This window comes from Oryctolagus cuniculus, chromosome 4 (genome assembly GCF_964237555.1).
Source record: "Oryctolagus cuniculus chromosome 4, mOryCun1.1, whole genome shotgun sequence".
NCBI lineage: Eukaryota > Metazoa > Chordata > Mammalia > Lagomorpha > Leporidae > Oryctolagus > Oryctolagus cuniculus.
In genome coordinates, this window is record NC_091435.1 from 142298508 (window position 1) to 142312701 (window position 14194).

The window sequence follows — 14194 nt, forward strand, 5'->3', positions numbered from 1 at the left end:
CTCAAAACTTCATTTTTAAGTCGGAATAGGACTCCTCATTTTGACCCAGAAGGACACGTTCTATTTAGAAAAGTACTGTGGCAACTCATGGACCTTAATGAAGAATTTCTGTCTGTGGAAGTGACAGGTGGTAAAAATTTTTTAGCCTGGGAAACTCAGAATAAGGAAAATGCTGTTTTTTTTTCCCTAGGTTACTACTCTGCTTTCATTTTAGATATGGGTTTTTGACCTCTATTACTTAATAATATATTTTGTATTTAAATTCTATCTCTTCTCAGTCCTCTTTCTTCATTTCTGTGTAGAAACTGCCAGCTACCAGTTACCTAAACGTAAGATTCCATTGGCAAGTTCCAAATCTAAGGACAAAGTCCAGATACCTTCCTGTGGGATATAAGGATTTTCAAGATTAGTCTGGGCTAATGTGCCTACTCACCATCCTCTAGAGCTGCCATTGTGTTCGCAGAACCTTACTTATCCAGCTGTTCCCTCTGCCTGCGCTCTTTGTTCCCCCTCTTTGTGTTTTCCTGAGGAGAACCACCAGCTTCTAAGTCTTAGCACACATAGCTTTCCTCAGACATCCACATCACCCATGCACAGAGCCAGTTTTGTTCCTCTCATTCCTGCCATTGCTTTTTGCACCTATTATGGCTTTTCCACATTAAGTTATAATTAATTTGGTTTTGGAAGTGTTTATCCCCTGAGATTTTGGTGTTTGGGAAAGAAACCGTGTGTTACCTTTCCCAACACAGATCTCCAGTAACAACACAGTGCCTTGCTTGTACTGGGTACTTAATACATGTGACAGTGAATGAAGTTATATTTTTTCTGTTATAATAATTAAAGTATGTCTATATGCATAGATTTTAAATCACATTAACTTTTTTTGTTTTAAAGATTTATGTGTTAATTTATTTGAAAGGTGGAGCTACAGAGAGGCAGAGGCAGGGAAAGAGAGAGTCTTCTCTCTGCTGGTTCACTCCCCAAATGGCTGCCACGGCTGGAGCTGGGCAGATTTGAAGACAGAAGCCAGGAGCTTCTTCTAGGTCTCCATGCAAGTGCAGGGGCCCAAGGATTTGAGCCATCCTCTACTGCTTTCCCAGGCCATAGCAGAGAGCTGGATTGAAAGTGGAGCAGCTGGGACTCAAACCAGTGTCCATATGGGGTACTTGCACTGCAGGTTAAAGTTAATGTGATTTAAAATCTATGCATATAGACATACTTTAATTATTATAACAGAAAAAAATATAACTTCATTCACTGCCACATGTATTAAGTACCCAGTACAAGCAAGGCACTTTAATCACTGTGCCACAACTCTGGTCACATTAACTTTCTTTGGTTAAAGATTTATTTGAAAGGCAGAGTTAAAGATCTTCCTTTACTGATTGACTCCTCAAATGGCCACAATGGCCAGAGCTGGGCCAGACCAAAACCAGGATCCTGGAGCACCCCTGCCCACATGGGTGGCAGGGGCCTAATCAATTGGGCCATTTGCTGCTGCTGTCCCAGGTACATTAGCTGTGAGCTGGATTGAAAGTGGAGCAGCTAGGATTCGAACCTATGCTCATGTGGGATGCTGATATTTTTGGGGGTTTGGGAAGAGGATGTCTTAACCTCCTGTACCACAATGCCTGCCCTCACATTAATTTTTGCTTAATATCTGTGTAATGTTTTTATTTGGTTTTCTTTTATGTAAAATGTTAGGTATCTGAATATCTTGAGATTTTGACCCTTTTCCCCCCTTTTTTTGCATTATCCTTGGTTTTGTCATAGATTGGAAACTTTGAAATTAGTTTTAAGGTTTCTTCACTAAATTGAGTTTATCTTGAGAATAAGAATTGTCATTGACTCTAGTAGAGTTTGTTGTATACAGTGAGTGGTAAATGTTTGTTTACACATCTTCATACTCCTCAGAGAGCCTCCCATGTGATGGGTACGCAGTAGATATTTGTAAAGACAAAGCTGTATCCTGAGCTGTGATAATTTTTTGACTACTTCTTAAATTTTTAAATTAAGCAATGAGCTTACCCCTTTGATACATCTTTCTAACTCTATTTTCATTAGCTTTATATCAGAATCCTTTCCTGTCCTTAAAGTAGTGTTTCTCAAAGTCTAAAAGCATCCTGGTTCCTGGGCTTTATTGTGAACTGACTAGATCAGAATCTGTAGGGTCAGAGCCTGGAAACTGCTTTTTCCTTAGTCATTCGGCCCTGGAAATGAAGCTAAAGTGAGAAGGAACAGACAGGAGAGTGAACAGGGGGAGTCTTTGGCTTTCTCTCCGGGTTCTGGCGTCTATGTAATGTGTTGGAAGTGTGGTGGAGCTGCCTTTGGGGAAGCCAGGCCCCGTGCTGACCCGCGGATGCTGTTGCTCTCTGAAGGTGTGGCAGCTGGGCTCTTCATCACCAAACTTCACGCTGGAGGGACACGAGAAAGGCGTGAACTGCATTGATTACTACAGCGGTGGCGACAAACCGTACCTCATTTCAGGTGCCGACGACCGTCTTGTTAAAATATGGGATTATCAGGTACGGTGCTTTCATAACTTACTTGCCACGTGTTAGATATGTTTCTTAAAGGATAGTTAAACTGTGTTCATACCTTAATAACTAATGCCACAGTATCTGTACCTAACACAAATATGTAACACTTGAGGTTTTTTTTCTTTTTTTTTCTGTAGAGGTTTATTTATTTATTTGAAAGAGTTACAGAGACAGAGGGAGAGACAGAGAGATCTTCCATCTACTGATTCACTCCCCAGAGGGCTGTAACAGCCAAGGCTAGACCAGGCTGAAGCCAGGAGCTTCTTCCAGCTCTCCCACATGGGTACAGAGCCCCAAGCACTTAGGCAATCTTTGCTGCTTTCCCAGGCCAATAGCAGGGAGCAGTGTTGGAAGTGGAGCAGCTGGGACTCAAGCCAGCACCCATATGGGATGCTATTACAGACAGGGGATCACCCACTGTGCCACAATGCCAGCCCCTTTCTCAAGATTTTAAAAACAAAAATGTCAGCATGTTTATTTTTTATTTAATAATAGGAATTAGACATTTTAACATTCTAATATTAACTTATACCTCACCCAATATCCTCATAGGCAGGTTTCCATTTATATTTGAAAACTTGCAAATCAACAGTGTCATGACAACCATTTTACCACATGGATGCTTATAAACCTGGTTAGGAACTCTTCACTACTATGCTTTTTATCTCTGATATTTAAATTTCTATTTTTTTCTTACATTAAAAATTTCTATAACCTAACAAAATGAAGCCTAGAAAAAGCATTCTACTTTGAAACTTCCTCACATTTGTACTTAAATCTGTAATACAAATATTAAAGGCTAAAAGTAGTATTGTCTGCTTAGTCCACAGATGCTGTGTGCTAGTATTTATTTATTTATTTTTTTTTAAGATTTATTTATTTGAAAGAGTTGCAGAGAGGGAAAGGCAAACAGAGAGAGAAAAAGGCAGGGCGGGGGGGAGAGTCTTCCATCCACTGGTTCACTCACCAAATGGCCACAATGGCCAGAACTAGGAAAGACTGAAGTTAAGAGCCAGGAGCTTCATCCAGGTCTCCCATGTGGGTACAGGGACCCAACAACTTGGCCATCTCCCACTGCTTTCCCAAGTGTGTTAGCTGAGAGCTGGATAGGAAGTGGAGCAGCCAGAACTTGAACAGCACCCATATGGGATGCTAGCGCTGCAGATGGCGACTTTACCAGCTACACCACAGTGCTGGCCCCAAGTGTCAGTATTAAGGGAGGAGATAACATTCAGTGGAAAATCTGGATATTTTTGTGTTTTTTTTCATCTTCAAGTTTGATAGTTATATTACCTGTTCTATGAGATATTTAGAGAAAATATATATACAAAAAAATTCAAAAATTTCTGTATTAAATTTTTTAAATTAATTTATTTGGAAGTCAGAGTTGAGAGAGAGAGGTCTTCCATCCACTGGTTCACTCCCCAAATGGCTGCAGTGGCCAGAGATGGGCCGATCCGAAGCCAGGCTGATCTGAAGCCAAGAGCTAGGAGCTTCTTCCAGGTCTCCCACATGGGTGCAGGGGCCCAAGGACTTGGGCCATCTTCCACTGCTTTCCCAGGCCATAGCAGAGAGCTGGAATGGAAGTGGAGCAGCCGGAACTCGAACTGGTGTCCATATGGGATGCCAACACTACAGTCAGTGGCTTTATCCAGTACACCACAGCGCCAGCTCTTGTATTGGATATTAGCTTGTCACAGCAGTTATCATTTACAAGGTATCTGTGCATCAAAAAATTAAGGCTAGGTTACTTTTCAATAATAAAAATGATTTCTGTGTCTTGATTACAGAATAAAACATGTGTGCAGACATTGGAGGGTCACGCCCAAAATGTGTCTTGTGCCAGTTTTCATCCGGAGTTGCCAATCATCATTACAGGTTCAGAAGATGGTAAGTCAGAAGTATAACTGTATTCCTATCCTTGTAATATCTCTGGGATATTTAAACCAGGCAGGGTCTCTGCATTATAATTGGAAATTTCCAAGGACTTAGATATTTTTATTAGAGTATTAGACTTCAGCTATAGAAGACTTAAAGAGGCATTATTAGCATTGGTGTCACCATTCTAATGGATTTTTATTCTAATGGATTTTAATTCTTTTACTTAAAGAGGATACCAGATGGCCTAGAAACAGACTGAAAAAGCCCATGTTTCAGTTAGACAGACCTGGGTTCACGTTCAGGCTCACCCACTTTACGTATGTGTTGTCTAGGTAAAATATAAAATGAGAACACACATATACACTTCATTGGATTATAGTGAGAGAAGAAACCACCTGTGTATACAAAGCACCAGACACTGAATGAGCAACCTATTCAGGATATCCTGTTTTACACTGAAAGTAATATTTCTTAGTTTCTTAAACATTTTTAAAGATTTTTATTTACTTGAAAGGCAGACAGGCAGAGCTCTCCCATCTGCTGGTTCACTCCCCAAATGCCTGCAACAGCCAAGGCTGGGGGGTGGACTGTGAAGCCAGGAGACTGGGACTCAGACTGGGTCTCACATGTGGGCGAGGGGACCCAGATACTTGAGCCGACACCTACCTGCTGCTTCCCAGGGTGCACATGAGGAGGAAGCTGGAGCCAGGAGCAGAGCAAGGGCTCAGCCCAGGCACTCCAGTATGCAGTGTCTTAACCAAACGCCCACCCAAAAAGTTTGTTGTTTTGTTTACATTAATTTATAAAATCATTCGAAGACTACAGACTCCCGCCACCTTCCTCCCCCACCATTGTCATTAAACTGCCAGGAAATGTTCTGTGTTTGAATAAAAGATCTTCATGTGGCTTATTCAGCTGACACACTTGTGGATGTTTGTATCAAAAGGGAATATTCACACTGTTCTTTATAGGGACAGTGCGCATTTGGCATTCAAGCACCTACCGGCTAGAGAGCACGCTGAATTACGGAATGGAGAGGGTGTGGTGTGTGGCCAGTCTGAGAGGCTCCAACAGTGTCGCGCTGGGCTATGACGAAGGGAGCATCATTGTTAAGGTATTCAGACTATTTTTCTAAATAGATGGACTTAGGCAAAGCTGTTTTTCTTGTATTTTAATACTGTCATGTTCTAAGTCACCAGTCTTATTAAACTGACCCGTAAGCAAGCACTAGAATTTAAGCAGTGGACATTAAAGGTGGAAGAAAGGAAAGGGCTTGCTGTTAAGGGAAAAGAGTGTCTGATTTTGCTGTGGTTCCACTTGGTTTCCTTTCATTGCTAAGAGCCACTTGTCATTCGTCAGCTTGGTCGAGAGGAACCTGCGATGTCCATGGATGCCAATGGAAAGATCATTTGGGCCAAGCATTCAGAAGTCCAGCAGGCAAACCTAAAGGCAATGGGAGATGCTGAAATTAAAGATGGAGAAAGGCTGCCACTGGCAGTGAAGGATATGGGCAGTTGTGAGATATACCCTCAGACTATTCAGCACAATCCCAACGGGCGGTAAGCCATTGCTCAGGTCTGTCGCTGAGCTTGTGTGTGTGAGGTCACAGTGTGCGGAGCCACAGCCTGTTCCATTTCTGCCCTGTGGTGGGCATCGCTGGTCATTCTGCACCGAGCCCTTGCCCTAGCCTCGTAATCCTCAGCACAGCTGCAGCAGGCCTGCCACTTGATCAAGCTGGCATGCAAAATGTTTGCCTTCTTGGCCCTGTTCTGCAGCACACAGACTGTAAGAGTAAAGTAGTATTGTTTACTCTTACTTCTCGTATGTTATGCTGTGTTCTTTTGAGGCCAGGGTCTTACCTTACTTACCCTGAGACTTAGTAGGTGCTCTCTCAGTATTTTCTGACTCATTGCTCTTAAGAAGAATATTTCTCTTAATACCTGAAATATTCTTTGCTGTAAGCTTTTTATTTTGCCATTACAGTGTTCTAAATGCTGATTTTGAGTTGTTTTATGTGTATTGACAAAAAATTTTGTTTATGCATTATCTACTCATTTAAATGTTAAAGTACTCTTGAGAAATTTAACAAGTCATTAAAAACTGAGTTAATATATTTTCATTGCTTTGAAAGATCAACTTTAAAATGAAGAGGGTCTTAGAATAAGACAGTGCCTTCTTGCAGTGTGTTGTGAGCTATGTCCTGGGCATCTTGGTGCTCAGCAGATAGCAGCTGCAGAACTGAATTCCATCCTCTGCATGTCTAGCCTTTTTCACCTTCCCGTCCCCGGCCTCCTCTGTTGATAAGAGACCATTACAGTGACATTTTCAGCAGTAATCCCATATTTGTGATTTGCTTTTGGATTTGTTGGCTGGAATATTTTTGTCTGGCTTGTATTCAAAGATTGTATTGTATTTCAAAGATAAAATTGTAATTATTGGTTGAAATATTATTTGCTATTACAGTTATTTTACCATAAAGATGAACTGTTGTTTCCTAACTCCTACATGTCATTATTCCTCTGTCCTTCCCTCCCTGGCTTCTGTAATTTCTAGGTTTGTTGTGGTGTGCGGTGATGGAGAGTACATCATCTACACGGCAATGGCCTTGAGAAATAAGAGCTTTGGGTCTGCCCAGGAGTTCGCATGGGCCCATGATTCCTCAGAGTAAGTTCTGACTGAGATGCAGCTTGTCCTGGTTACAGATGCATGCTGAGAGCTGCTGTCCAGAAGAGGTGCTGGAGGTGCAGGGCAGGCTGTGCTTCTCGTGGTTAACACAGTTCTTACTGAAGCAGTCATCGGAAGTTAGAATCAGGGGCAGCTGCACTGTGACCTGACCTTGCCCTCCCTGTATTCACTGTTGGGCCGACTCTCAGGCTGACCCAGTAATCCCACTGCACTGAGCACCCAGCACCCATTTCCTTGATGGAACCCTCACAGGACCTGCTGCTGATGTCCCTTAGCCCTTGGCAGGCCCTCCTGATCACGTGTGTCCTAAAGTACTGCTGCTGCTGTTTGGACAGATACTTTGTGGTTTGATGTCATCCTGATAAGAACTTTATTCAATTTTTAAAAAAGACTTAATTATTTGAAAGAGTAAGAGGGAGAGACAAAGAGATCTTCCATCTCCTGGTTCATACCCCAGGTGACTGCAATGGCAAGGGCTGGGGCAGGTCAAAATCAGGAGCCAGGAGCTTCTTCCAGGTCTCCCACATGGGTGCAGGGGCCCAAGCATTTGGGCCGTCTTCCACTGCTTTCCCAGGCACATTATTAGCAGGGAGCTGGATTGAAGTAGAGGAGCCGGGACATGAACTGGCACCCACAAGGGATGCCAGCATTGCAGGTGGCTACACTTACTATACCCCTATTGAATCTTTTTAAAAGCTGATTTTCTGTGTTGTTAACAAAACAAATTTCTGTCTGAAATCAGAATGTTGATTAAAAGAAAGAAATCATTTAAGTCTCAAGTTGTTTTACTAGACAGTCACAAACTCCAGTTCCTTTTTGACTCCTGTTTGGTGCATGTAATAAACATTAGGGCTTTGGTGTTTTCAGACCACATAGCTGAATTACGTCCTCCTAGTTGTCTTAGTTTTCCCCATGTTTTGTGTTGCCTTCTGCCACCAAACGGTAGGGTGACTTGAGCCTCTTCATAATACAATATATTTAAAAAGTTTTTATAGCACCGTTTACTGAGAGATGGGGAATTGTTTTCGTCTTTCCATGAATTTCTTGAGTAGACGCACACACACACAGTTCTGTGTACCACAGAGCAGAGCTGCAGTTCATGACTGCTGTCACTTCTCCAAACACACCTCCCCCTTTATTTTGATAGTTGCCTCTTTGCAGCTTTATGCAGCCAAGACCTTGCCCAGCGTCGTCCTCAAACCAACAGTGCACTCACCCCAAGCACAGTTATCAAATATCCAGTGATAGCTCTGAGCCGCTTTCAAGGCAGAGGCCAGAATAACCACTTTCCCGAGTTGTTGCTGAACATGGCTGACTGTAAGCCGCTTGTCACAGTTTTTCTTTTGTTTTTGATTAGCTTCATGGGGTATAATTTGTGCAGGACAGTGTACCACTTTCAGTGTGCATTTCAGTAAATTTGGACAAATGCGCATTCCCAGCCACAGGCAGGTACTCATTCGCTTTTTGCCACCATATGTCGATCAGTCTTTTTTAGAGGTTAATATAAGTGCAGTCCTAATGTCCTGATGTATCCAGCTTCTTTTGTTCAGCAAAATGTTTCCTAGACACAGCCTTGCGTTGCCTGGATAACTAATCAATGTCTGCTGTTTGCAGAGTAATACTCCATTTTATGAATATATCACAATTTGTTTAATCATTTGCCTACTGATTGACATTTTGGTTATACCCAGTTTCTAAATAGTTTATAAGTCCTGGTAATTTGTGTAATACACAGTATGAAATCCACTCATTGTCCTACTGTAAGAAATTCACTGGTCTCTTAAGAAAAAAAATACATCAGTCTCTAAATACTCATCTTTTTGCATAATTATTCAAAAATATTTGAAGATACTGCTAACATTTGATAAAACTGTGGTTTAGTATATACTAAATATGCTGTTTACTTTCTCTTTCCCCCCGCCCAGATATGCAATAAGAGAGAGCAACAGTGTTGTAAAGATATTTAAGAACTTTAAGGAAAAAAAATCATTTAAGCCAGATTTTGGAGCTGAAAGTGAGTGATATTTATATATGATACATTTTTAGACACTTTGCAGAGCTCACAAACATCTAAACAAAACTGTGTTTATGTTCTGTTAAGGCATATATGGAGGCTTCTTACTGGGAGTCAGATCTGTGAATGGCTTAGCCTTCTATGACTGGGACAACACAGAACTCATACGCAGGATTGAAATTCAGCCCAAACACGTGAGTTTTGACTCCACTGTCGTTTTGGAATGTTCGTCTTTGTGACAGATTGTGGGTCCCTGAGACCAAGAAGTAGCCCTGCACTGTCCCTGTTCCCTTGAGTTGGGCAGAATACCATTTACCTCAGAACTGCTCAGAAAGTCAGGATTGTGGTATTTGAATGAGGCAGCTGACATTGAAGATTTTTGAAAAGTATAGAAATTTATCCAAATCTCAAGATGCCATTCGTGTTTAAATGTTTTTTGATGGAGTGAAAGAGCATGCTTTCCAGTCAAGAAGTCCGTTCAGACAGCAGCTAGTGACGGCTGAGGACTCTGGAGGTGACCACTCAGCACTGCGGCACCGAGTGTCTGCCTTTGCGGAGCCTGCTGCCTCGACAGTGTCCACCGTGGGGAAAAACCACCTCTTGGGTCTCGCTTCCGTCTTCCAGAACCTGCATTCTCAGGAGAGGCAAAACTGGTTCCTGGTGAACAGGAACCAAAAAAACCCCTTCTCTCTTTATGTATAAAGTGCAGTTAGGTGTATATATGTTATATACACACTCGTGTACCCCATATGTATGCATTACCTCGGTGTGAACAGTGTATCTGTGGTATTAAAATGTCACTGGGAGAGGCAGTTGGGATAAATGTCTACAAAGGCTGCGGAGGGGTGGCAGATAGTGGAAAGGACGAGGAACGTTTCTAGGGCAGTACGCTGGAACACGTCTGCCCGTCTAGGTGATAGTACACCCAGCATGCACTGACTGCTCTCCTTCCTGTCTTCACATTTCTAAGCTAAGTGGAACAGCCCTTCCCTGTCCACCTCCCAAACATAGGTATAATTGCACTTTATAAATTATTGCGTACTATCTTAATGTCAAAAGGTAATTCTTGTAAGAAATAAAGTATATGTAGTTTGTCATATCTACTCAGAAATGCAAATCGCTTGTCTCTATCTTTGCCTGTTGCATTGCAGATTTTCTGGTCAGACTCGGGAGAGCTCGTCTGCATTGCCACTGAGGAGTCATTTTTTATCCTTAAGTATCTGTCAGAAAAAGTCCTGTCTGCACAGGAAACACATGAGGGTGTTACCGAAGACGGCATTGAAGACGCCTTTGAGGTAACTGCAGCAGCATAACCACAGCTTTGTTGTTAAATGATTTGTATTCTTACAACACACACTACTGACTGCAGCACTTCATTATTAATCAGGATTGGAGAAACGCATCATTTAAAGGTTCTGGTGACATGTGAAAATTAAAATCTTGGCTTGAGAGTCAATCTGAAAGCAAATAGGTTTAAAAAAGGCTTGTGCTTTGATTTTAGGACATCTGTAGATTTCCACGGATATTTTTCTATAAGGAAATTTGTGATTGTTTTGGTTCTAGTACTGTTTAGCAAGAATGGTTTAGGTGAGCTCCCAGATATTAAAGATAAGTCACCCATTGTGGAGATGTGCCATGAAATACTTAACATTCCAGTTTCCTGTGTCTTAGAGGGTTTAAAATAATAATCTCTCAGACCATAGTTTTGACCCAACAATGAGATTTCACATTACAAATACTCACCTAGGAATTTGTGGTTTTTAATTGTACATTATGTGTTTATGTATTTCTTGCCCAGGTACTCCCAAGTGGTGTTTGGTAAGCAGTTAAAACCCCACTTGGGATTCCTGCGTCCCTCATCAAAGGGCCTGATTTGAGTCCAGGCACTGCTACTGATTCTAGCTTCCTGATAACTCACACCTTGAGAGGAAGCAGATGATATCACATACAGGTAGTTCCCTGCCACCCATGTGGGAGACCAGAATTGAGTTCCTAATGCTCCCAGCTTCAGCCTGCCCTAGTCCTGGCCATTGCAGGCATTTGGAAAGTACAGTCGATGGGAGCCTCTCTCGCTCTCTGCCTCTCAAATATTTTTAAAAAGATTTATTTATTTATTTGAGAGACAGAGGCAGATAGAGATCCTCCATCCGCTGGTTCACTTCCCAAATGCCTACAATGACCAGAACTGGGCCAGGCCAAAGCCAGGAACCAAGAACAACTTCTGGGTCTCCCATGTGGGTGTGGGGACCCAACTACTTGCGCCATCTTCCCCTTAACAGGGGAGCTGCCATGGCCTAGGAAGCAGTAGAGTATGGCCTAAGTGCTTGGGCCCCTGCACCCGCATGGGAGACCCAGAGGAGGCTCCTGGCTTTGGATTGGCCCAGTTCTGGCTGTTGTGGCCATTTGGGGAGTGAACCAGCGGACAGAAGACTTTTCTCTCTGTCTCTCCCTCTCACTGTCTATAACTCTACCTGTTAAATAAATAAATAAAATCTTAAAAAAAAAAAAAAAAAAAAGTGGCGCTGCCAGAACTTGAACCAGCACCCATATGGGATACTGGTACCGCAGGTGGTGGTTTTACTCACCATGCCACACTGCTGGCCCCTCAAATTTTATTTTAAAGATTTATTTACCCACTATGGTGCAGTGCCAGCCCCTCCTCAAATTTTTAAAAAAATTATTTTACATACTACTTTTACTATAATTTAAATGAAAACCAATGCACTAATTACAAACTAGGCTCGATGTCATCTTCTGCTTTGAGGCTGTTCATGCTGGACAACATTAGTTAGGAATTTTTTTTTTTAATTTATTCATTTTACCTGAAAGGCAGAATTGCACAGAGAGAGAGAGAGAATCTTCCACCTGCTGGTTTACTCCTCAAATAGTTGCAATAACCTGGGTTGGGCTAGGCCAAAGTCAGTAACCCAGAAGTCCATCCTGGTCTCTCACATAGGTGGGCAGGGACCCAAGCACTTCAGCCATCTGCTGCTTTCACAGGCCCATCAGCAAGGGGCTGAATGGAAAATAGAGCAGCAGGAGCTTGAACTGGCCCTCACAGGGGATGCTGGATTTGCCGGCGGCGGCCTAACCTGCTGTGCCGTAACACCAGCCCCAGGAATTTATTCTCTTGAGTGAAGAAAGACAATGAAAATTCCAAGGAAAAAAAAATTTTTCCCCTTGAAATAGGATTTTACTTTGTGTACCTTATTCTGCCATATCACTCGAAGCGTTTTGTTACACGTTCCTCATGTTGGATAAGATAGTAATAGTTTTTTATTCTCTTGCTGCAGGTTCTTGGTGAGATTCAGGAAATTGTGAAAACAGGGCTTTGGGTAGGCGATTGTTTCATTTACACAAGTTCTGTGAACAGATTAAATTATTATGTCGGAGGAGAAATAGTCACCATTGCCCATTTGGACAGGTAATGTTAAATTGTTTTGCTTTTGTCTTAAGCAACCTAAAAGTGTGCTGGGTTTTTTTTGTTGTTGTTGTTTGTTTTTGACAGGCAGAGGTAGAGAGACAGAGACAAAGGTCTTCTCTTTTCCGTTGGTTCACCCCCAAAATGGCTGCCACAGCTGGCGCGCTGCGGCCGGTGCGCTGTGCCGATCCGAAGCTAGGAGCCAGGTGCTTCCTCCTGGTCTCCCATGCGGGTGCAGGGCCCAAGCACTTGGGCCATCCTCCATTGCCTTCCTGGGCCATAGCAGAGAGCTGGCCTGGAAGAGGGGCAACCAGGACAGAATCCGGCGCCCCAATTGGGACTAGAACCCCGGGGTGCCAGCGCTGCAGGCGGAGGATTAGCCAAGTGAATCGCAGCGCCGGCCAAAAGCGTGCTTTTTAAACAAAATCTGTAGCTGACTTGTAGCAATGGTAGGCTGATCTTTCAGTGTTAAAAGTTTCAGTAGGTGCCTGTCATTCACTGAAATTGCCCCAAATGGAAAGGTTTTGAGCAAGAGGCTGTGTGTGTACGCATGTGTAACTGCAGATTTGAGTTTGCTTCTGACTTGGTTTCTGGTTCTGTTATAGGACAATGTATCTCCTGGGCTATATTCCTAAGGATAACCGGCTCTATCTGGGTGATAAAGAATTAAACATTGTAAGCTACTCCCTGCTGGTGTCAGTCCTGGAATACCAGACAGCTGTCATGCGGAGGGACTTCGGTATGGCTGATAAGGTCCTTCCCACCATTCCAAAGGAACAAAGGACCAGAGTTGCACACTTTTTGGAAAAGCAGGTAAGAGGTTTTTTTTTAAATCAGCAATTTGAAAGACTGTTAGTGTGGATTTCTCAACTGCCAAGCCGTCCCTGTAGTTTTGGCGTCAGTCCTACAATTGTATATACACACTGTGAAAGCGCGTGGTACTCTCCTTAACTTTCTCTTAGTGTCTTTTGTACCCCTTTGAAATGTTAGATGTAGCATCCTCCTGCATACTTCTTTTGTAGTCTTAATATTTTCATTTCTGTGCTTCCTTTTTCTCTGTATCCCACCTGCCTTAGTGACATGCCTTTTTTTTTTAATGTAGTATCTGTCAGTTATATATGCACAAAGTTCTCTCAGACTGGAGATAAAGCGGCTCTCCCTTCTGTCCTTCCTGTTGCCTGGAGATAATTCCTTAACTCTTGTTGTATTTGTTCCACATCTCTAACATAACATAAAAGTCAGCTGTTTCTTCGTTTCCTGTGACTTCCCAGAGATGAAGGCTGAGCTTTCTTCTGCTGTGCCTACCCCTGCCCCCCCCATCTGCCATACACGTGTCCCTTTCCTATGCCTTGTCCTAGGTATGTTCATATAATTTTGGGTGCATCAGTCCTTGACATGTATGTTGTTAGGGCTATGTAAAAGGCTCACAGCTGAGCCGTGCAGTTAGGGCTGACAGCTGCACGAAAGAAAGCTCTAAGAGTTCTCTAGAGTCTGTAGTTTTCTGTGTACTTAAGGTTACATCCCCCTAGACTCTCTCAACTCTCCAGATTTCTCACGCTCTCCTTTCAGTTTATTTAGTTGGCTGCAGACTGAACTGGGTTTTCTGCTCTCATCATGGATATCTCCCCACCATCATAGCCAGGCTTCTCTTGG

At 42.7% G+C, this 14194-nt stretch overlaps 2 protein-coding genes across 4 annotated transcripts in view; one reads left to right on the forward strand and one right to left on the reverse strand.

Moving 5' to 3' along the window:
- The window catches only part of COPB2 (COPI coat complex subunit beta 2), a 35640-nt gene that overhangs the window by 15593 nt on the left and 5853 nt on the right, over positions 1-14194 (forward strand). For all 3 annotated transcript variants that reach the window (XM_051818653.2, XM_070073208.1, XM_008266237.4), the window contains exons 6-15: positions 2379-2525; positions 4331-4430; positions 5393-5535; positions 5781-5980; positions 6975-7085; positions 9032-9120; positions 9208-9314; positions 10272-10415; positions 12414-12544; positions 13147-13354. In XM_051818653.2, the coding sequence (XP_051674613.2) occupies positions 2379-2525; positions 4331-4430; positions 5393-5535; positions 5781-5980; positions 6975-7085; positions 9032-9120; positions 9208-9314; positions 10272-10415; positions 12414-12544; positions 13147-13354 (1380 nt within the window). The remainder of the gene's footprint in view (positions 1-2378; positions 2526-4330; positions 4431-5392; positions 5536-5780; positions 5981-6974; positions 7086-9031; positions 9121-9207; positions 9315-10271; positions 10416-12413; positions 12545-13146; positions 13355-14194) is intronic.
- MRPS22 (mitochondrial ribosomal protein S22) overlaps positions 3890-14194 on the reverse strand; it is a 28143-nt gene continuing 17838 nt past the window's right edge. The window contains exon 10 of the transcript XR_011388390.1: positions 3890-4261. The gene's annotated coding sequence lies outside the window, so the exon portion shown is untranslated. The remainder of the gene's footprint in view (positions 4262-14194) is intronic.